Source organism: Ambystoma mexicanum, chromosome 8 (assembly GCF_040938575.1).
Source record: "Ambystoma mexicanum isolate Mex_15411 chromosome 8, UKY_AmexF1_1, whole genome shotgun sequence".
Lineage (NCBI taxonomy): Eukaryota > Metazoa > Chordata > Amphibia > Caudata > Ambystomatidae > Ambystoma > Ambystoma mexicanum.
Window position 1 is genome coordinate 753557189 of NC_090929.1, and position 24158 is coordinate 753581346.

Below are 24158 nucleotides of genomic sequence, written 5' to 3' on the forward strand. Positions count from 1 at the left end.
TGAGTATTTGTAGTATTCAAAGAAGGCAGGTGAATGAAGAAAGCCGTAGTTCACAGTTACAAAAAGTGTTACCCTGTATTTTAAGAAGTTTCAGTCGTGTATCAGGTAAGTAGTTAAGGACGCAGGGAGGGAAGGAGTAACCTCCTGCAGCAACTTCAGTCGAGCAGCTAACTCCACAACTGCCCCAGGTCAACATTCACTTCACTACACCATTTCACAATCATTCAAGGAGGGAAGATAACACACACCTCCCCGCTTTCAAGCATGAATGCACTGGTACTCTGCTCATACAAGGAGAACTATACATCCCTAAGCACCCACATGAAAACTAAATATAAACTACAAGAAAGATTTTTTTAAAAGGCTCAATACCAATCACTTACCAATCACCCAGAGAGGGAAGGAAAACGTCCCTTGAAATATGACCCAATCGGTGTCCGAAGAAGAAAGGGAAAAGAGAAACTGCAAGTATAGAAACACAAACGAGCCACCACAGAGACAATAGGAACGGATGCCTTGAAACATGAACCAATGCGTGACCGGAGAAGGCAGAGCCACAGAAGAAAGAAAAACAAACAAAAAAACTAGCAAACGATTAAGGGAGACTCATCACTTTTAGTGCCTGAGGAAGGAGGAGATTGTACTTGTCCAGGTGGATAGATCAAGACTGGTCTCTAAGTGCAGCAGGCCTATTACTGGTTTGAATCTCATGGCATCACGTAGGAGCTGAAGGAATTGGACATTTGGATTCTGGAATGAAGCGCTAGATAAGACAAAGTTAGCTTAAAGAGAAGTGACACACAAACATAAAAGAAGCAGCACCAGCTCATCTGCACATGGCTAAGGGAAACATCACTCGAAACAAGATACCCTCTATGATTGGAATAAAGGCAGAGGAAGTAGCAAGTGCATCAGAAAGACATATACAGCATAAAGACTATCATTGTAGGGAGGACACTCATTCCATTAATAGAAAAAGAGCATTCCTTTCATACCAGATGCACCCAGGAGCAGAACACAAGGGAACCATTTTTTAAATAAGAATTTATACAGGTAGTAAATAATATTCAAACTGCGGAAAAATGCACTAGCACCTACATACAACACAAGATAATGTTAAATGTACCTATCAATGAAGCAGGGTATTGTACAATTAACATTTTTACCATCACAATGCAGTCGGGCACTCATCGCAATAGCATTGTAGCTGATAGCAATAGGATTGGGCTTTGCACATATTAAACACCACTCATCAGAAAGGAATTAACCTACTTTTGAAACCAAATAACTACAGGTATAAACTGCAGAAGAATGAGTAGGAACATTCATCGGCCAATATGTATTTTGGCAATCAGCCCAGAGACTGAGGGCCATTACCGCCTAAGGCAATGCCCCCGGGCCCATAGTTACAGGCCTGAGCATAGCGAGGGCCTCAACGAAGGCCCCGGAGGCATTACCGTAGGCAGTAATGGCCCGCAGTCTCGGTCTTATTGCCATTAGTACCCTGGCTCGTTCGACCAGGGTACTAATGGTGGTTTTTTTCCAGCTGCGAGACGCATTGCATTTCGCAGCCAAAATACAAAAAAATGGCTGCCATGGACAGAAAAACATAGTCCGTTTTCTCTTTCCCTGGTGGCCATAGTAAACAAAGAAAATGGCCACCATGGAAGGGTTTCCAAAGCGGCCCTTGGCTCGCATGTAAAAAAAAAAGGTAAACAAAAAAATGCCCGTCATGGAATATGGAGAAGGGACTACGTGTCCATGACAGCCTGAAGAAACACGGAAGAAAGGCGAGGACCGGGGATGCAGTGCGACGTGAGCCGGATTACCAGCAATTAAGGCTCGGAAAAGGACCAATGGGTAAGTGGCTTTTTTATTTTTCGCACTGCGCCGGGTACTCATTTATTAAAAGGCACACTTCTCCAGTACAGAAGAGGTTTGAAGAAATATGGGTTTAGTTTAAAGAAAGTGCGTTAATTGAAGGAAACATACACCCGCCTCAAATCCCCTCATTATGGGGAAAGTTTGTTGCAGGACGGGAACAAACGAAAGTGTGCGTTCTCATGTATTCTGTGCAAAGTACCCAGAAGCAAAGGGATCACTTACAAAATATAAGTGACAATGCAAAAGTAGTCCTTCACCAAGTGGCCTAGGATAGCGCTATAATGGCACGTGAGCTGAAGTTGAAATGCACTGATTCCTAATGCAATAAATTAATCAGAAATGGCAAAAATGTGTCGTAGTGATACATTCTGAAAAAATGAAGCCAAAATCTAGACTGGCAGGCCCAAAAGTGGGCACAATTAGCACTCCATTGAATACAAATTCTAGAGAAAGCAACATATACATTTGTTTGTTTGTGGCGGGATTTGTGGCAAAGCATTGTGCCTTATACAATTCCACACAGTAGTTAGGACCCTCCGCACATTATTGGCTAAATGACATTTGGACACCCCACCCTGTTCCCTGGATTTCAGCACAAGTCAAAATGTGTTTGTGGGTTTGTGGTTCAGCGAAGCATTGTTCCTTAAATAATTCCACACCGTTTCAACAATCTGCACCAAGTTTTGCATAGTTACGCGTTAAGACCATCCGGACATTACTGGCTACATGACATTTGGACACCCCACCCCTTTCCCCGGATATCCGCACCTTCACACATGAGACGGTTGCCCGAAATCAGCGAAACATCAATGTGGTGGTAGAAGGACCAGTCCCAGCATGAGGAACAAAACTCGACGTCCAGGCCCTAGGGTGCACCGTTTCCAACATATTTGCACTGTAACGCACTGCAACGAACTGCACCACACCACGGTGAGCCGACAGGTGGGGAGAGAGCACAGAAAGCCCCATGCAGCAGCACACCAACTCTCGCCCCCTCACAATGTCTGTTACTGGGTATGTCGGCCAGCCACATGTGCCCATTCTCAGTGCAGTTTAATTCAAGATGCAAAGCACATCAAGCGATAAGCGAATCGGACCAGCGACCTACAGGATCAGTGTTACCATATCTCTGTAGACAGTATTTCTGCTACTCTTAAATAAATAAGAACCAGTGAAATGTAAGAAGAAAACAAATAACAAAAGAACAGACAGAAGGTGAGACCAAGAGGGACGTGACGTCTGACACAAGTGCAATTAAGAGTGTCTAACAATTTAGAAATAGTCACAGTTAAGACACTGCCTACTCAAATGTTTACTGGGGAACATGGATAGTGTACTTGATCCCCAATATGTCCTCGAACATCAGACAAAATGGTAATGACATCTTAGTGTAAGCAGAACAAATGACGTCAGTACAGTCCTCGCCCAGGAGTATGATTCCTAAACAGGTCACAACAATGCATGACCTTATTCATGCCTAGGTCAAGCTGACCTGTTACTTGCAGTTCCAGCGGTTGGCCTCCTCGTCATAGCAGAGACAGAACTCTACTTTCCAGGAACCACATCACTCCAGATGTTTGATCTGTCACCTTTAACAGTGTGCCATTCAAGCACGGCACTGGAGAGCACGCATGCCAGTAGTGGCTAGAGAGTTAGGCAGGATGCCATCTGCCATAGCCAGATCAGACATAAGGGTATTGCATATGAACACTCGAAGTGCCCCTCGTACTGACACTGATAGGTTCAAGTGTGGAAGTACAACGGAACGTCCTCAGGCACTACCACTCCAGGGCACCAGCCACACTTCCCAGCTCACAGCGCGTGCACCCCTCCACACATGGGTGACCATACTAAGGATGGCACAACAGCCTCATTTTCTGGTCACATTATTTTACAGGAGAAGGTAACAGATCACCTGCAGCGCTGTTTGCTCCACAAACCATTGGTCTTTCACAGCTGACAACTTCCTGAAAAAGGAAGAAAATGCGAGCAAATGTACTTCATAGGACAGAAGTGATCAGGATCATGAAAACCATACGTTTCTGATGCTCCTTAAAACCTTGTTCATTCTCAGCAAGGTATCTTTGGGAGTTCCTGCTAGAACTCCCATAAAAAGCAGCAACATTGCAGTTCTGGACATCTGGGGGCAGAATGAACTTGTAACTTAATGTTTGTGAGCTGGTTGGTATTTTGGGGGTGGTGGGTGGCTGCTTACCTATTTCCCATTGTAAATTTCATAGAAGTCGGGTAAATGAAGGAAGTTGTAGTCCTCAGGTAGAAATAGGGTTCTTCTTTATTTTAAGTTGCTGCAGTAGTGCATGAAGTAATAATTTAGGAAGGGAAGGAGCAACCACCAGCAGCGTACTCACTGTAGCATATAACTCTACCGTAGCTGCTAGTGAACATTCACAACACCACAGTCCACTCAAAAATCACTGGCTCACCCGTCCACATTAATTCAGGGAGGGAATACGGCGCATGGACAATTATTTTTCATTTAAATATAAAAAAAGGCAGACCCTCATTGTAACAGCATTGATTATATACATATTGTACCTAATCCGAAAACATGGCAAATCATCACTTTTTGGCAGGCCCAGCATCTTGAGAAAGAAACCTTCTTGAAAGTATCGGTTCCAGAGAGGTGTGCGCACGGCTAAAGCTCCCCATGTATATCCCATCATGTGGGCCTCTGGCACTTTCTGAGCTGGGAGGGCACCAGCCATGAACCCAGAGACCGATTATACGGCCTGGTGTTTAGATGCTGCTCTCTTTACAGTTTAACCATGTGTTAGGAACAGGAACACGCAGAGGTACACGCAGGAGATGGCTACAATGTAGGGGCAAGCCAGATGCAGAGGCAGGAGTTTTCAGAATCGCGTTAGGTTATGAATGCTGTATAGTGCAATGTGTGCTCGAGCGCTGCTTTCTCTCGATTGCATGACAGTGAGAAAACCTGTTAACCACCAGGTGTAAAACAGAAATGCTAGTAGTGGTGTGATTGGTACCAATGTGACTACAGTAGGTGACGAACAATGAGGGTTATTACACATTACAGCCAACACAGCTGCTAAACACCATTACTATGTAAGTTACTTTCAGTTGATTTTGAATCAATTTTCAAAATAGGAAATCTGAAGTAAGAGACTTGTACATTTTATTTGATATGTCAAATGCCCGGTGTTGCAATAGAAACCATTCTATGTTAGTAAAAAGACTGCATACTTTACAGGAGTCTGAGAACTCACGCTATAAGAATAGACAACTTAAAAACCAATATAAGCATCATCAAGAATAACCATAAAATGGTTGCCATGCCACCTCCCTTTGAGCCCCCAAGTAATCCCATCTGATTGCTCATATATTTGATTGCTCGTGTTCTCCAACTAAGATATTAGCAAGAAGCTCCTCAACTGCACCAGCTGGGTCTCAGTTAAGACCACTGGCATGACCCATTAAGAGTTTCCATTTGTTTGGTTCCTGATTGAAAGTGTCTTTATTCATTTGCTTTTTAAATAATAATTGAGTGTGCTTCAATGTTAGGTGTATGATGGAATCCATGTTTCACTTTATTCAGGTGAGTGGTGAATTTGATCCTCCTCCGAGCAGTCTTCAGTGCTATACTCTGAAAACTGGAGGGGAATGGTTCCTTCCATTCTTGTTCAGCTACAAGACAAGAGTTGTGTAGTCCACAATACTGGATTCACATTCCCAACCAAACATATACTACTTCATGATATAGGTATAAACTATATTCCTAAATGTATTCCTAAATGTGCACCTACTTAGGTAGCAACCACTACTGTAAATATCACTCTTGGGTTTTGCTTCTAAATTAGTCGCTATTAGCTAAATTGGCAGCAATTTAGGAATATGTGGGATCTTCTTTATGGAAGAAGAGGGCCCACTGTGAAAGAAAACACAATTTCTGTTAGCTGAGTAATCTTTTGCCTTTTTGCAGAAGCACAATTCAATACTAGGTCACCCAAGCACAATTCAATACTAGGTCACCCAAGACTCCAATCATCAGATAAGATAAACATGGAAATCTAATATAGAGACCTCATTCAATCACCCCATTCAGGATTTGTAGTTTGACTTTCGCCCCCCCCCCATCCTCCGCACCCACCCCCATCGCCGGTAGTTTAGCACTCTGTGAAGCAAAGCTTTGAGTAAATAATGAAGAGACTATTGGTGCAACTTTTTAAAAAAACGTTAGCAAGACTGCTGAAGTAGACAAATTGTACCTCAGAAGTACAAGTCTTTTTTTTAACCAGTTAGAATAATTAAAGCAACTGAGTTAGTGAAAGAGCTTTCTGTGTAGATGATGTAAGCACCACACAATGCATGAAAAAGCAATCATGCAGGATTGTAAGGTGATATTGGTTTCTGGACCAGCCCCAGTTTACCAGTATTCCCAACAAATCTAAAAATGGGAGGGATTCAGATTGTTCAAGAAAAGCACAGTTGTTCTAAACTGTTACATGAAGGCCAATATCTTACAGAAGAGTATTTCCTAAACTAGCGAATGACTTTACAGTATGAAGCATAGAAATCAAGTTGGGGCCCAATCGATTATGATCAGCATTTTTCATGGTAAGTGCAGTTACACGTGAAGTTACACTTGAAGCCCAGCAAGTCTTCATTAGATTTAATGGTGATCTAATGACACTAATACCCCATAAATACATTTCTATTTGCAAACCTTTTGGAAACATTTTGTGGTGTTCAGAGATCCTTTGTCGGTAAAGTATACCTCATAGTGTGATGTGTGTTCCATGTTATAGGCATGAGGCCAGCTTTATAGCCAGGTCCATAGGGCCAAAAAAAGAGCAGATACTAAGTTGGTATCCCACATTGTAATTGCTGGCATATGAAAAAACATCACCACAAGCCACCTGGCATTGAGACACCACATCACAACGATAAATCACGCACAATACGGTGCTGGGCCTTATGAAAACCAAAATAATTGTATTTGGAGCTAGGTTTGTGCCCAGCTTCCGTGGTTGCTCCTTTTATCTTTTGTTCTGTTTGTACTTGGAAAATTTGTTTTGAGAACAATAGTGCGCATTGCAATAAAACAATGTGTTTTATTGTGGCCCATTTCATGCTATAATGGAGGTTTGAACCAAGCTCACATTGTTCATATCAAAGCTCTTGTATATTCCTCTAGAATTCCAAGAACCGTGAAGTTCATACTAATCTGTCTGAGATTAACTAAAACATACTGTACATCACTTTGCGGTGTGGATGGCATTCAGAGCTTATACTTCTGGACACTACTCAACATAATGCAACAACTTGAGTATTGCAACCCTTGCATTTGTGCAGCGTGGTTTTCATCTAGCGCCACGCCCGGTAGAGAGTGGAGCGGTGCAGGTAGCTTTCTTTTAGACATAACAATAATAGGTGAAAAAATAAATATGTGGGCGGTCGATCAAAGACATTGCTTTGGTATCAGAGCAAACTATACTGTTTATTTTGGACGATATTACACATTTCGACACATGTAATCATAAAAACATGCTTCGTTTGTAGTTCCCAGCTCTTGAGTATGTTACGTTATAGGGCAAGGGAATACTAGTGAGCCGTACAAAAGAGCACTATATTGTCCCCAAAGAAGTAGATGAGGTTTCGGTGGCAGGTGGATAGGTTAGGGATTTGACCTGTTTATGAATTGTGAAGCATGCACCTCCAAGAGCTTAAACACCAAGCTATACAAACCCCTTTGACATTGGCATCTCATAGAACCTGCCATGTAAAACGTTTTGCAAAAGCAGGTGTACCAACTCGAACATTTTTGCAGACTAATAACTGGTCATTGGCGCATGCCTAACGTAGGTATATATTGTCACTTAATTGAATAATATTTGGTGTACTGGGAGAAATTCGCATTCTTGAACTCCTAAACTCTTTTCAGAGTCAGCTCTCATCTCCAGATCATATGGCCATTATCTTTTGCTCCCTTGATCCGTCTTAAAAAGTCTGATCGCACACTATTCCCAAACACACCACACACCAGACATGTAAACACTGAGATTGATGGGAAAAACACAGTCTAACATTGCTATTATAATATTCCAATACAATAACAGCCAGGCAAAGTCATATGCAGCTCATTTACAATCACAACAAGACGTAGACAGTCTTACTTATCTTTATATTTAAAGATAATCTACTTGGAGATAATAAGTGATTCCTACCTTTATGTTGTTCACACTTTTTACCTGCTATCGGAAAAGGACATGCAGCAGTCTTCCAAAAACTAAATGAATAATTCTGAAAATGTGAACATTCCAGGATTCAGTACACGTCTAAAACAAGACTACATCAACCCCAAAAGGGAAATTAAAACATTCAAGAGGTAGCCAGGTTTTGAACATTTGAGATTCAATTGTTCATTTAAGTGCCCCACAAAGAATTGGCTTACAACGATGCACATTAATGTAAAGTGTAATTCGATTTGTCTTAGTTTCTTGCCTAAATATTACTCCTATTTTCAAATTTGCGAGGTTGAGCTATTAATTTACAAGATTATAATCTGATCCCGTCAAACATGAACATTTAAAATATAACATTTTATTTCGCTTGAAGCAAGCAGAAAGGCTGTGAGTTGTGGCAGTGTATGTCCTTGGGGGATTAGGTTCGTAGGCTTCGGTATATGTGTATATTATTTTCGAGGAAGAATTGCGGCCTGTGTGATATCTAGTAACAGAAACGCCTGTATCTGCCTTCATATGGACTTTGCTATGCCTCTGCAACCCTGCTTTCCATGATACCTCATGCTGGTTCTGCTAGGTGAGACATGAAGACAAGATGCTGTGATAGGACCACCTCTGCTGCTTGACGTCTCTTGTTCCCTAATTCCTGCTCTTTACCGCTCTCCTTTCTGTTCTTTTTTCACGTCCTGCCTCTGCTCAGACACAGATGAAAATACTTATTGCCCAACCTACAAATTCCCTGACCTTCCTGAAATCCAGCAAAAAAGAAAAGGTACCATTAGTTTAGTCGGCCTTCGTTTTTGTTCCGCTTTCCTTTCATTAATTCTAATTGCTCAATTATCGCAATTTTCTCTGGGAAGTAGTTTTCCGCTTTTGATTTTGATGACAGAGAAATGATGTTGCACAGTTAATGTGTGCCATATATAACCTTTTAAAAACAGCTCTTTGTAACTGCATATTTTAGCGTGGGCTACATGTTATTTTGGCATAATATAAAATCGATAATAAAACGATTTACAAAGAAAGCAGAAATTAGATTTAATTACACATGTGGATCTTCTCAAAATCCACTTCCTGCTTTTCTCTGCTGCAGACGACAACCCTTACACTCCTACCTACAAGTTTCCGGTGTCTACTCCTAGCCCTAATTCTGAAGGTACTGTAATCGAGAATGATGTGGCGTGTTTGCATCAATACTGCTTCTGGAGTGTATGCTGCCTCTGGCCTCTGTCCAGAGATAGGTTTTCGTTTTAATGAAATAATCTGACGTTTGCAGACTAATGGCTTTGCAGTGCTTGTTTTACTTGGTTTTCACATCCTAATGACTAACATTGTAAAGCTAAGTGGATTTGTCTGTTTTCAGCAGCATATGAGCTCATATGGGCAGTGATTTCTTTACAGCTGTATGCCCTCATAATATAGTCTGGGCAGGTGTAACGCAGTTGCTATACCTATGCTTTCCAAACTTTCCAAAAGCCATGCAAGCCTTCATGATCGTCTGTACTCTGAACCACAATTAGACCTTTTTCATTTCCTGAAGGAATGAAGAAATACACCTTTATCAAATAAGTAAACATACTATATTGTGAGCCTCGGTAACTGTTTGACTCGCTGTATTATTAATCATTGATCATTTCTTTTGGTCCTTAGAATATACAGAAATGGGAGGCTTACATCTTTATGTGGCCTTTGAAATGTTAAACAAAACCATTTGTTCCAGATATTTCTTTAGCAACAATAACAGCAATGCCCCAGGACCATGGGCAACTTTCTCTCCTTCCTCTCTTTTCCTCAGTCATGCTCATTTAAAGGTACACGATTATTAATAATTGTGTACCTTCTACGTACGCCAAATGTATAACAGTATTAGTGCTCAGCATTCTAATCATCATAGGTGTCCACGAAACACTGTCTTTGTGAGCCCTGCCCAAATGTATTAATTCTCCAGAGGATTTTGAGGAATTACTGAAAATGGTAACAGTCCTACCTGCCTCAAAAACATAATGCATAGCCACTAACAAGAACAGGAACAAAACACTTTTGAGAAATCAAAAAACACTAGCGACCTCCGGAACTACAAATGGTGCATGGTTGTCAAAAAACGAAAACTACAAAGTGTGACAAAGTTCCCAATGAGTCACAACACAAATCCAGTTTGTATTACAAAAAAGCTGTTACAAAAGCACACAATTTGGGATTGCAGTCTAGGTGGGGTCCCTGTACACCTTTCCCTTTCCTTCAACTTTTGAGCAGGCTCCCACCCCACCTATCCCAGTCTACGTAGTCCAAAGGGTCATATTGCAGTGCTGATTCACTATAGCCAGACTACTACTACTGTCTGGTCTATCACTATCCTAGGGAGGACCTAAAGGCTGTGGCAATCTCTGTGACTCCCTCAGGGACAGTCTTCTTATCCTAGCCTGCTGGTTTTATTGCCCTGGCCGACCGCCATTATTCTCTGGATGACAGCCTCCCTTCACTCTCTCCACTCACCATCTTCTCTCTCGCTCGCCTCTCACACTCCATCTCCTGGTCTTCTGTCTCCTTCCTCCTGCCTCCACTCACTCCAGCTCTCGCCTGATCGCTCTCCTCTCTGCACCCTGTTGCCTGATCGGATCTCTCTCGCCCACTCTTTCCCTCCTTCTCACTCTCTATTCCTGTTTTTCTACTCTCCAGCTCTATCCTGATATCTCTCTACTCAGTACTCCATCTCATGTTCTTGTCACCCTCTCTCCCTTCTCCTTTATCCACTTTCCAACTCCCTCCTGATCCACTTCCCTCCAGATCACACTCCTCTCCACACTACCCTGCATTTGCTCACGTGCACCTTCTTGCCTCTCACTTCCCTCTCCCCCTCTCCCTCTCTCACACTCTCAACCCACCTTTTACCTTCCCTCCAAAATTACCTGCAATCACTCAGACTCACACCAAAGTGATACCCCTTTCTCCACCTCTTACTTCAAATCCTCTCTTTGTAAACACCGCAGCTTCTCCTGCAAGTCCTCCTCCAGATGCTACACGCTCCTCTCTAGTCTTTGGTCCTCCTTCACCCCTCTCTGTCCTCTCCCATACACCTCTTGCTGTGAAATAACTCTCCTGACTTGTACCCTAATCTCCCTCAGCGCTGGCCAGCTCCATGCCTGTTCCAGCTCTACTGCTATGGTCAGCCTGGAATTTGAGGGGTAGTTGTTTGTCCCTCATTCAGCTCCTGAATGGGGGAACTTAGTCCATTTCTCTTCGGTAACTAGCCCGTTCCTCCTGTTTCAGGCTGGGTCTTGTCCCTTGGACACAGGTGCATTGTGATACTTGTAGTTTTTCTACAGAAGGTGTTGCTTCCTGGAACCATTATCCATCCCACGGGTCTGGTGGATCCGGTGCATTCTGGCAACTGAAACTGAAAAAGAGATCAGGACAGGACAGATCCTGATAGCCATAGGAAAAAGAGATAGAGGACCCAATGAACATGCATAGATTTATGCATACTGGAGAATCTGGGAAGGGGGTCCCCATTAACTCCCCCATAACACCTCTGGGGTAGGTCTTGCTCTGGTATTTCCCTGGTATGCCGCCTAACCCAGATTGGGAGGGGCCCTTGGCTCCCATTGACAGTGTCATATCCATGAGTTTGTCACAAAGGTTATGTTCTTTTGAGCATAAAAGTACAAACAAATGTTTCAATACAACATTTCACACAGTTGTAGTTGATCTCCATTGTAAGGGAAAAGACACACTCCCAGGAAAAAGACGCACTCCCTGTACTATTTCTGCTGCTGGCCATTTTAGTTAGTAATATTTTTTCTTTGAAATCAGGCATCCATATTGATTGCAGTGCAATTTCAATCTGTATCTGGGACTGCATTATCTTCCCAGATTATGGATGCCCGGGGTGCTAATATAGCCTTAACACCCTGTTCACGGGTGTGTTTGGCTGTTAATGGTCCCGAGCCCTGGCCAAGGCCTGAGAGATTCTGCCTCAGGATGAGGGGTTTATGGCCAAGCAAGCCTACACATATGGTATTAATGTTTTATTGAAGTTGGTATTCAAAAACTGATGTTTAGTTATTTGTCCTTACAATATTTATTGTATCTGTTGTCTCAGAGGTTAGGGTGTCAGTAGAGAAGATATACACACACACAAGATTATATTTTAAGTGTTTATTTGAGAACCTTTACAGTGCATGGACAAAATGCAGGCAGCATAATGTGCATGTGGCAGGCTATTCTGCTGGCCTCTATCCTAAATGCTGGGGTAACAGACATTTTAAAAAGTCTCTCAGGGTTTGGGAGGAATAGGGTATTACCCTGCCTGGCATGTGGAAAATGGTGCACCAAAAAAGGCTCTTAAAGCAAAGTTTATGTGGTTTCAAAATGCCAGTTTTCAACTTTGGGTCAAGGGTTTCCCTTATGCTCTCCCTCTAAATGCATTGCAGGTTTTATGGGGTCCTAACCCCTTCTTCTTATTCCTCAGAGATTGGGATTGTCCCTTTTGGTGTCTGGTTTTCCATGTCTGCCCCCTCCTGATATTTAAGTACTGTATCTTAAAAACTTCATCAACCCCTGATCAACTGCACCAACTGCCTCCTGATCAACTTTACCAACCTCCTTCTCAACAATTTCACCAACCACCTGCTGTACTTGCCCCTGATCTTCAATGATCTCCCACTCCTGACAATCACCTCTCTCCACCTCCTGATTATGCTTAGCTTTGGACAACTCCCCTCTGCTTTTTGCTTTCTACTTGCACTACTCTTTCCAACTCCTGCTCCTGTTCACATTCCTCTTCCTCACACTTCCAGCCTTCCCCAAACCAGATCTTCCTCCAAACACCCTCACTGTGCTTCTGTTTTTTTATAGGGATTTAGCTCACCTTCCAGCCTCTCTCTTTTGTGAAAGGGGACTTAGGTGTGTAGCTGGAATGGCTATTGGCTCTTGGGCTTCACGCTTGGGGATTTATTACCTCCCCGATGTGGAACTTTGACTTAACTTGTCCATTCACTTGGCAGTCTTATCTCTGCCTGCCTCACTGCAACCCTGTCCCTGATGTGGACTCCCCTAGTCTATCTGTTCTTAACTCTATGTGAGTGGAGGCGTTCTGCAAAGGATGGCAAGCTGACTGCCAAGTTTCCCTTCTTTATCCAGGTCCCTTCCTTATCCTCTGTAGATTTATATGGGATTCCTCCACCTGCACCAGAGGAGCCGAGCATGGAGTCTCTGCCAGTTCTGCAGGATCACTGTTCCTCGAAACCCGTAGAGGGCAAGATTGTCTGTTGTGACAATCTTACTGTCTCCTGCCCTGAGATGAAGAGTCAGTGGGGTGACCAGGGGATCCACCCCATACCAACGCTAGGGCACCCCACTAGACATCCCCAGAGTGTGGCTGGGGACTTTGTCACAATATCAAATTTTTGCAAACTGGGAGGTTTCCTATTAATTGACAAACAGGGGGGGCCTTTTTAAGGGAGCATTTAGGTATTCATTGTAATGCAATAGGGTAAGTGTTCCCCATTAAGGCAATGTATTCTATAGCATATTTCCCTGCCTTACCTCCAGGGCTTCTCTTTACCTAATCATGTTTTTGTTGCTTGACTGACTGAAACCGAGAGCTTTAAAACCGTTGTACATTAGGTTCTCTTTATTTGTAAAAGTGTAGAGACCATTTTAATGGTTTTTAAGAAGAGCTGTTTGCTGGTGGCTTGCTTTAACATACACATGAGCAATTATTTCAAAGCAGTAAAACTACTCCTATTCTCCAGCATGGGGTCTGGCATGGATTCACATGCTCATGAATATTCCCCGTCGTCAGGCTGGGAATCCTCGGTAAAGAAAAAACCAGTATCAGTTTCGTTTCTGATCTGTCTTTCGTAGTAATAACCAATCACTGGTCTCTGCGTCATACTGACCACAGCCAATGACTGCCCTCTACCTAAGCACCGCCTCCGGCAGCCATCTTCAGATTTTTACCGCACGTTCATGTGTTGGGATCCTCGTGCTATTGCTCTCGAGCGTTAGTGCTATTTTTTCGCGCTTTTTCACAAAAAACTTCGATTCTTTCGGTCAAAAGAGCCTCAAGCTCCACCGATCCTACATCCGATCAACGGGGACCCGTGTCGGATTCGTCTGTGCCCCTCAAGGGTGAAGATTTCGTCGAGCTACACTTCGGAGGACTCCAGAAGCTTCTCAGGCCCGGTCTCGGAGATGGCCCAGGAGAAGGGAAGCTCGACGCCCGGAAAGCTGTTCAGGGTCTGCCCTGGATGCCAGCTGCAGAACGTCTTTAAGGAGGACGAACACTCTTTCTGCCTTTACTGCCTTCATGAGGACAAATCGCACGTGGAGAAGGACTGTGCGTTTTGCGGCAACATGTCGGAACGGACCATGAAGGACCGTCATCAACGTCTCGCCAACTGGCTGGAGGGTAAGAGCCCGTCTGGCGAGAAGAAGAAGAAATCCGAGCGGTCTTCTAAGACCTTTGAGGGCGCCCCGGCGACGGGGGCCCAACATAAGGCCAAGCACCGCGAGTCCGCTGGCACCGGGAGCGCCGAACGGTCGGGCTCTACGGGCGCCAGGCAGGGCGCACCCTCCCCGGCACCATCAACCACGAGCCAACGCTCTGGGTCGGGTAAGAGGAAGGCCGAGCACCCGGCGAAGCTCCTGGAGAGGCCCCGGTCGAGCTCTAAGGCAGAGGAGGAGCGTGGCAGTGCCCCCTCCCTCAAGGATAAGGCGGTGAGCGCACCTAAGGTGGTGAAGGCCTTGATCCATCCGACCAAGCCTTCTATCGAAACGGTCGCGGCGGCCCTGGCTCAGCCTGTGGAGGCTGCACCAGTGGTGGCGACCTCAGGGCCCAGAATCTCCCTGCCTCCTCGGAGGGAGTCTTCTTTTGTGCCCATCGATAGGACCCCCGTGAAACCCTCCGTGGGGAAGAAGAAGGGGGGGCAGGGCGTCGTCGTAGATTCGGCCTCAACCTCAGAAGAGGAGCTGATCGAGGTCTTAAGCCACGGCCTAGGCGTGGAACAAGGCCAGCCCGTCGGAATGGACCCCGACGCAGGTGACGACGACGACATACCCCTGCTCGCCCGTCGGATTCCCCTCTGCCAGCGCCGCAAGACAACTCGGCGGCCATTTTGTTGGCCATACAGTCCTTATGCTCCGAGATAAGGACGAGGCTACCGTTACCGACGGAGGAACCTCTTCCGTCGGGGGATCCAGAACGGGGACCTTCTGGTGTTCCCCCTACCAAGAAAAGAAGGATCCATCCACCACCTCCTTTTCAACCGTCGCGCCCCGTCCAGCCCTCCTCCCCGTCCACCCGAGGGGATGATACGGGGACTGACACGGCAGCGACGGGTACGGACGACGAGGCATACGACGAGGATATTCCGTCGTCGCCTCCCACCAGGGCTTCTCCGCCCGACGAGATCGGATCTTTCCACTCCATGATCTCCAGAGCTTCCGAGCTTTTCCAACTCTGCCCTGAGGAGAAGAAAAAGGAAGGCTTCCTTTATCAGCGGCGCGAGGCCAAGAGGAAGACGGTCCTCGCAGTGCCTCTGTTGGACGACATTTGGGATGAGGGCCTTTCCCTCCTCAAGAACCCTTCCACGACGCCAGCTAGAAGAGACCAGTACGAGAAGAAGTACCGGGTCCCTGACACGGCCCCCCTATGCCTCCGGGCGCAGCCTACCCCGGATTCCGTCGTCTCCGCGGCAGCCAGGAAGAAGGCGGGGGGGGGTGCGGCCTCCACATCGACTTCCCCGCCGGACGGCGAGGGAAAGAAATTGGATGCTATGGGGCGTAGAGTCATCTCGTCGGCAGCGACGACGATTAAAGCGGCCAACGCCTTGGCTATCGTGGCCCGCTACGACAGGGAGCTCTGGTACAAGATAGCTCCCCTGCTGGATTTTCTGCCGGACGACAAGAGGGCGGAGGCCCTGGAGATCCTGCAGGAAGGTGAGGTGGCCTCGGACCACGCCATCACCGTGGCGACGGACATCGCCGACACTGGGTTCCGCCAGCTGGGCAACGGCGTTTGCCTTCGACGTCGTGGATGGCTCAAAGCTACGGACTTCCGGCAGGACGTCCAGACCAGAGTCCTGGACATGCCCTTCGACGGGAACAACCTGTTTGGCAAGACAGTGGACGATTCCCTTCAGGCCATCAAGGCGGATACTGAGACGGCCCGGGCCCTTGGAGTCCTGCAGCAACGACGGACGCCCTTTCGGAGCGGCGGAGGCAAGGGCGCCTCCAAAGGTTCCGGCGGCGGTTTCGCTTCCTACCGTCAAGCGGCCCGCTCGTAGTCACAAGAGGCCTACAGAGGACGAGGCAAGTCTAGCGGACCCCGCCGTCGTCGCCAAGGAGGTCAAGGCGGCAAGGCCGCATCCAAGCAGGATTGAACCGGCCGTGGGGTCGGGCCCCCACCGAAGCACCCCGGTGGGAGGCCGGCTGGCGGGCTTCGTCAGCGTGTGGGAGTCCATCTCCACCGACCGTTGGGTGCTGGACGCCCTGGCCCGGGGCCACGCGCTCGAGTTTCAAAGAAGGTGCCCGCGCGTCCCCCCCGTGGCCAGGAAAGAACTTCACGTCCCTCAACTTCTCCTGGAGGTAAAGGCGATGCTCAGAAAGGGCGCCATCGAACTCGTCCCAAAGAGGCTTCGGGGCTCTGGAGTCTACTCGAGATACTTCCTCGTGAAGAAGAAGACGGGAGGATGGCGCCCCATTCTAGACCTGCGACGTCTGAACAAGTTCATCAAGGCGCAGAAGTTCCGGATGGTCACCCTCCAGCACGTCCTGGGTCAGCTGGAGGAAGGAGACTTCCTATCGTCGTTGGATTTGGAGGATGCCTACTTCCACATTCCCATCCTAAAGGGGCACCGAAAATTCCTCAGATTCGTGGTCCAAGGGCGTCATTACCAGTTCAAAGCCCTTCCCTTCGGACTACGGTCGGCACCCAGGGTATTCACCAAGTGCCTCGCACCGGTGGCGGCGCAGCTGCGCCGCGAGGGGATTCACGTCTACCCCTACCTGGACGACTGGCTCATCCGCGCCAAGACGAGGGAGCTCGCCGTGGTCCACACGGCAAGGACCGTCCAACTCCTCACGGACCTGGGATTCTCCGTGAACTACGCCAAATCCCACCTGGTGCCCGCGCAAGTCGCACTGTTTCTGGAAGCGAGGCTCGACACAGTGTCTCTTCTGGCCTCCCCGTCGGAGGAGAGGACCAGGACCATCTTGGGCAAGGTGCAACGGATGTTGGTGGCCGACGCGGCCAAAGTGAGGTCCATCAAGTCCCTCCTCGGGATGATGTCTTCCTGCATCTACCTCATTCCCATGTGCAGGCTCCGGATGCGCCCGTTGCAAGAATTCCTGGATGCGCGCTGGATCCAGACGACGGGCAGCTTCGAGGAAAGGATCAAGCTCGACGAGAGTTTCCGACGAGCGATACGGTGGTGGGGCACCCGCGCGCATCTGACGGCGGGCATGGACTTCCAGACCCCAGCCCACCAGGAGACTGTGACCACGGATGCCTCCCTGGAAGGGTGGGGAGCGCACACCGAAAATCTGCACGCAAGGGGACTCTGGCTCCCGACGGAGAAGTCCCTGCATATCAACGTCCTGGAGCTCCGTGCAGTGTTTTGGGCCCTCAGGTCCTTCCTTCCATCCCTCAAGGGCAAGGTGGTGAGGATCTTCACCGACAACACCACCACCATGTTTTACATCAGGAAACAGGGCGGAACCAGGTCCCCAGCGCTGTCCAAGGAGGCACAGGACCTGTGGCATTGGGCCGTCGCCCAAGGGATTTTTCTGGTGCCGTTTCATCTGGCAGGGATAAAAAACACCATCGCCGACTCACTCAGCAGGGAGCTGCGCTCGTGCCACGAGTGGGAACTACGGCAGGATCTGGTGGATCGCCTCTTCCGACGGTGGGGCACACCCCAGATCGACCTGTTCGCGACGGCGACGAACACCAAGTGCCGGAGGTTCGCCAGCAGGTTTCCCCAGACGAGGAGCATGGGCGATGCTTTCTCGTTCCCCTGGGAGGGCCTGTTCCTCTACGCGTTCCCTCCATTGCCTCTGCTAATCCGGCTCGTCAACCAGCTCAAGAGGTCACGGTGCAGGATGATCCTCGTCGCACCTGCGTGGCCGAGGCAGATATGGTTCCCGGACCTTCTGGACTTGTCAGCGTCCCCGCCGATCAAGCTGCCGGCGGACGCGGATCTACTCTCCAGGGTAGGAGGCGCCATCCTCCACCACGACCCGAAGTCGCTGAACTTGCAGGCCTGGCTCCTGCAGCGCTAGAGTTTGGAGGATACGACATACCGGCCGATTGCAGAGAGGTTCTTGCAAAGGCCAGGGCGTCCTCGACTCTTAAATGCTACGGACACAAATGGAAGAGGTTCTCTGTCTGGTGCCACGCACAGAAGATTAACCCTCTACGGATTACGGCTCCCCAAGTTCTGCCGTACCTGCTGACGCTGGCCAAGGCTGGTCTGGCACACGCGTCCATCAAGATTCATCTTGCTGCGATCTCCCGATACACCAGAACCACGGGGCGGACGTCCTTGTGGTCTCATCGTCTGGTGAAAGAGTTCATGAAGGGACTGTTCAGATCGTTCCCGCCGGTGAAGGCTCCGGCCCCGGCGTGGGAGCTCAACGTGGTGCTGACCAAGCTCATGGGACCTCCGTTCGAGCCTCTGCACTCGGCCCCGTTGAAGTTTCTATCGTGGAAAACAGCTTTTCTTGTGGCCATCACCTCCGCACGACGAGTGGGAGAGATCCAGGCCCTTTCCTGCAAGGCCCCGTACTTGACTTTCCACGACACGAGGGTAGTGCTCAGGACGCACCCCTCCTTCATGCCCAAGGTACCGTCGGACTTCCATCTCAACGAACCCTTGGTGTTACCTGTGTTCTTCCCGTCGCCTTCGTCGCCGGCTGAGAGGACTTTGCACTCGCTGGATGTAGCTAGAGCGCTGAAGTTCTACGTGGACCGCACAAAGGGTTTTCAGAAGACGTCACAACTCTTTGTGAACTTTGGACCTGTCAATCAGGGGAAGGCTCTCTCGAAGGCTTCCATTTCCAGATGGCTCTCCGGCTGTATCATGTACTGTCACCGGTTGGCAAACCGACCGCTGCCTGGCCGTCCGAGAGCCCATTCCACCAGAGCGATCGCAGCTACCACGGCGTTCCTATCTGGTGTGCCCCTGCTGGACATATGCAGGGCTGCTACGTGGAGGTCGACGCACACCTTCACGAAATTCTACTGCGTCGACCGGGATACCAGGGAGGAGTCCAGGGTCGGCCAAGCAGTGCTGCGCAACCTGTTCGCCTGAGGTGAGCCTGGTGAGGAGGTAAGATGCTTAATGTTGAGTTGATGTGATGCTTAATGTTGAGCCTTTGCCACCTCCCGTGGTTGTGCATGTGTGTACTGCTATGTATTCTTTATTCATGAGCATGTGAATCCATGCCAGACCCCATGCTGGAGAAGGAACAAGTTACTTACCTGTAACAGTTGTTCTCCAGCATGGGTCTGGCATGGATTCACATGCGAACCCTCCCGCCTACCCCTCTGCGGCTCTTCACTTGGTCATACTGCCACTTCACGTGCTTCCAAATCTGAAGATGGCTGCCGGAGGCGGTGCTTAGGTAGAGGGCAGTCATTGGCTGTGGTCAGTATGACGCAGAGACCAGTGATTGGTTATTACTACGAAAGACAGATCAGAAACGAAACTGATACTGGTTTTTTCTTTACCGAGGATTCCCAGCCTGACGACGGGGAATATTCATGAGCATGTGAATCCATGCCAGACCCATGCTGGAGAACAACAGTTACAGGTAAGTAACTTGTTCCTTACTGAAAATGTGCTTCTCCTTTTTGGCTCTGTTCCTGGATTTTGGTCTGGCTTTCCTCTGTGCCTTTTTAGAAGACACTGTTCTCCAAATGCTATTGTCATTGAGCAACGAACTTCCCTCATACAGCAAACCCAGGTTTGTAGTTCGCTTCTTCGAGGATGATTGGTCAGATGTGTGTTAACATGTTTTTTTCCCAGCTCCCCGCCATTTTACGTTGACTAGTATGGGTGGGTGTGGCTGAGAGAGAAGCTGGGAGAGAAAAGAAGACAGCAGGCAACATCAATATTATGACTTCATTTTCTGAGATAGGTGTACTTACGGGTCCCTAATGGAAGTCATGCTCTGGGTGCAGTGTGTATCTATGCTTCTTATAATGTGTTGTAAGTGCATGATTAGATGAGCCGAAACACATGTTTCTAGCACTCTGATATAACGACTTTTGTATTTAATTGTATTCACATCTGGCAAGACAGGAAAAAGCACCCTTTACTTTCTCAATTAAATAGATGACAGATTAATTGTCATCCCAGTCATGTGGCTTTGTTTATTTTGCCGCGATCATCACATTTAAAGGGGCTCTGAAATACACTACAAAGTAAAAAGAAAAACTAGAACAAAACAGGAGAATAAAAAGCCTGAAAGTATTTGTGGCATAAACAATCAGAATGAGTCTTGTGTAACCTGCAGCACTATTGCGTGTTTAAGACGTCATGGGTTTGTCAGTAAAATTATTCCTAGAAACGATCACAAGGGACCTAATTGAGGAGGTGCTCATAAGTCTCATAAATGTTCTCAACTGGTTATTTCTGGAAATGCAAGAGCATCGCAAAGTTAGTTGTCTCATAAATTGTTCCTCAGGATTCCACACCCCATTTCATACAATGGGCCTCATTACGCGGTTAGAGGTAGCCTTGTCGGTAAAACTCGCAACCGGGTCCTGCACCCGCGAATGTACAATTACCAGGGTATTCCGGCCCCACCGGACCTGGTAATTGCCCTTTCGCGGGTGACGAAACCGGTACATCCCCATTCCCAATTGTGCCAGGTAGGGCTCAATGGGAATGGGGACATCGGATGCACCGGCACCGTTTCCAACAGTGCCGGTGCATCCGACTTGCTGTGCTCGCGGGTTCTGCTCTGCCGGGCTGACAGGCACCCGCAAGCACAGCTCGTAGTATGGCGGTACGGTAGCAATGGTGCCAGTAGCGCTACCGGCACCGTTTTTACCTTACCGCCATACTTATAATGAGGCCCAATGTGTTGCATGCTTTTAAATAACATTTAAACAAATTGCCCTTTCCCAGGTTTGATGAGCCCATTATTTACACATTTTCATGTAAAAATATAAATGTGTACCATTCATTTAAAATCCAACATAATCTACCAAGTGCATCCAGTTTTCAGTTTTTCCGCTTTATTGCTGGACTTTCCCCTTCGATATGTTACTGTGTAAATAGTGGGATAATCACAGTTTTCCCAATATTTATTTGGAGAGGTGCAAGAGGTTAACCACAATCTAGTGTGCAATCTCAGCTGGGGGTCCTTATCCAAATAACAATCCATCAGAGGATGTTCTGGGTATCAGTGGTATGCATTAATCGACGCCTAGAGTCCCTGCTCATTAACTTTCTAAAGATGGTGTTCTTCTTAATTCCTCTGCTCGGTTATTAGAACTACCATCGACTCTGTGAATTAAAGAGATGACTATGCAGTAACAAAAGAATGGCAATGTCTCCGTTTTCAAGACTTCTCACCATGTTTTCACCCTCATAGTTCACCACACCCTGGAGGTAGAAAAGTAGCACGGAAGATGTGTCTATGGGTAACACTATTATACTAAAAAAGGAACTCGGCTTAAAGAGATCTCTGACAGCCTTGCTCCACTGGTCTGTTTCCCCGGCTCTGCACATATGGGACTCCTCTGCTTGCCTATCAATTATCCACTTGTGCAACATTAGGGTCCCCCGGTTATCCCCTCCAGAAAATATATCCATATCCACCTAGGGTAAACTATACTGTACACCACTGAAGCCTAACCCATGCGTTTGATAGCTGGATATATTTTCAGCCAGCCTCAAGGCAGTGGCTTTACAAGTCTCCCCATCTCTGCATTGTTTGCCCTGCGCAATAGAGTTCTGATGCAAGCCCTCTAGATGTGGGGCCACTTGCAAGGTTGAATCATTGGCAGTGGTCATCTGACTGAATATTTCACTTCAACCTGTACAGCGGCTTTGCGTGAGTGTCCCTTTGAGACGATTTTTCGAGTTCAGGCATCAACTGCAGTCATTCCCTCTGACTTTTTCTTCAGTGTTATTTTACCAGCAGCATTTGGCACAGTGTTAATTTGGGGGAACAGTTCTGATGTGTTCTTCAGCACCATCACTTTCAGAAGTCTGAATCCTCATTACTTTACTATGGCTCTCCTCCTGTTTCTAAACTCACATCTGAGAGTGGAGCCACTTCGTTCTAGGATTTAAAATCTCATATCGAGGAACTGTCTCTGCCACTGCACATCAGTCAATCCGGCTCCACATCCATGCACATGGATGTAGGGCGACGGGTGTTCTACGAGGCCGCATGCATCTCACATACGTAGGGACATACAAATACAGCTAAGACATCTGCTCACTTCTCTATTATTATAAAAAACACAAAGAGGACCAGGCACATTTCTATAATTTTGCATTGTAGGCTAGGGTGATAGAACTAGTAGCAATCACATAAACTTTGCCCATAAAACTGACAGATTTGAATTTTTGAACATACACTTCAAAAAATGGCAGTTGGTTTCTGTAACATTGCTGTAAGTGTCTACATGATGTCACTCTGTCCCAATATCCTAATTCTAATACCCTTGCCTTTCCTGCAAACCCTCCCACCCCACTGGCCCCTTTTATCCCTGCTCAGATGGATAATTAGCCGGGCATCTATTTCACAAAAGCAGGTCAACATTCCATCGCGGGTTCCTTTGCTGTCCTTGGCCATTTCTTCACAGTTCCAGCCTGGGAAATCCTCCCATGAACAACATTCTGCGCCACTCCCAAAATAGCTTTCAAAAGCGACCATTTCATGTCTCATAGATCCAAGCCAGAAACAACAGCCACGCTGGTTTTAACTCTCATATTGGCGCTGCATTTATTTTCAAACCCATAAACCTTTGCCACAGTTATTAAATTACTTTGATGTCTGGTATGTTTTGTATTGTAAATATTGGACCTTTTATAGTAAATACTTCAAAAGAAAGATTCCACTCCTTGCGGCTTGTCTGGTATAAAGGTTGACATTTAAACTATATGTGTAGATTGAAGATAAACAAAAAGCCAACAGTTTTTGCTTTTTATGTGGGCATGCGATAGGCCTTTGCCAGGCACTTCTATTAGAGTACTACCAGCTGAAAAATGGTGTGAGTACCTGGGCATATGATGCCAGTGCCTGGAAAATGCCTATCTAAGACCTAAACTCAATCTGTTGGCTTTGCCCATGCTTGTTTTTAAAGGACTGCAGTGCAAGGAACTGATGCAATGCCGTAACAAGCATGTTGCTAATAAATCAAGGGGATGAAGTAACACTTGGTTAAGGCATTTTTATTACAACACCCTCTCGATTCCTGCCGTCTTTCTCCTTCTCTTGAACTGCCGTGCCTGGTTAGCCATACCGTCATGCTGTCTGCCATGCTTGTACTGTGCTCTCTTGCTCCACCTTTTATCCCTGCGGGGAAGGGAAAGGGCCGTCAGGTATGTGTTATTCTGACCCTTGTATTGGGACATGTCAGGTAAACGGCTCTGGTGTTAGTCCGATCTCTAGTGTGCTGTGCAAAAGCGTTCATTTCAGAAAGGGGGGGTGGGGGGGTAGTGGTTTTGAATGTCCTATGTTGTAGGATGGGGAAAAGGTGTTGAAAGAAGGGGGATACTGCGTCACACCCGTCAGTGTCCCACTACCCCTCCATGAGGACCCCCAATCCAGGTGATCATCCCTCACTGGTCCACAGCCAGGAACTGGATCCAATAGCGAAGGCCGTGTCCTGGACACCTGGATGGTAAACCCCCAGGAACTAGCTAGGGAGACACCTTCAGGTTTCTCACACTACCTACTAAATAAAATGTGATTAAAATAAGAGGGGTGCACACTTTGTAAGAACATTTAAATGGCAACTTTTTTGCTCTTACATTGCTTTTTGCTCCTTGTTCCATCGTAAGGCCTTTTAGTGGCCCTGAA

At 47.1% G+C, this 24158-nt stretch overlaps 1 protein-coding gene across 15 annotated transcripts in view; it reads left to right on the forward strand.

The window, feature by feature from the left end:
• Positions 1-24158, forward strand: part of SORBS1 (sorbin and SH3 domain containing 1) — an 862221-nt gene that overhangs the window by 416325 nt on the left and 421738 nt on the right. For 7 of the 15 annotated variants that reach the window (XM_069610575.1, XM_069610579.1, XM_069610580.1 and 4 more), the window contains 2 exons: positions 8809-8880; positions 9202-9264. The exons of 5 other annotated variants lie outside the window; for them this stretch is intronic. In XM_069610575.1, coding sequence (XP_069466676.1) covers positions 8809-8880; positions 9202-9264 — 135 coding nt within the window. The remainder of the gene's footprint in view (positions 1-8808; positions 8881-9201; positions 9265-24158) is intronic. 3 more of the 15 variants (XM_069610589.1, XM_069610583.1, XM_069610585.1) reach the window with 1 other exon arrangement.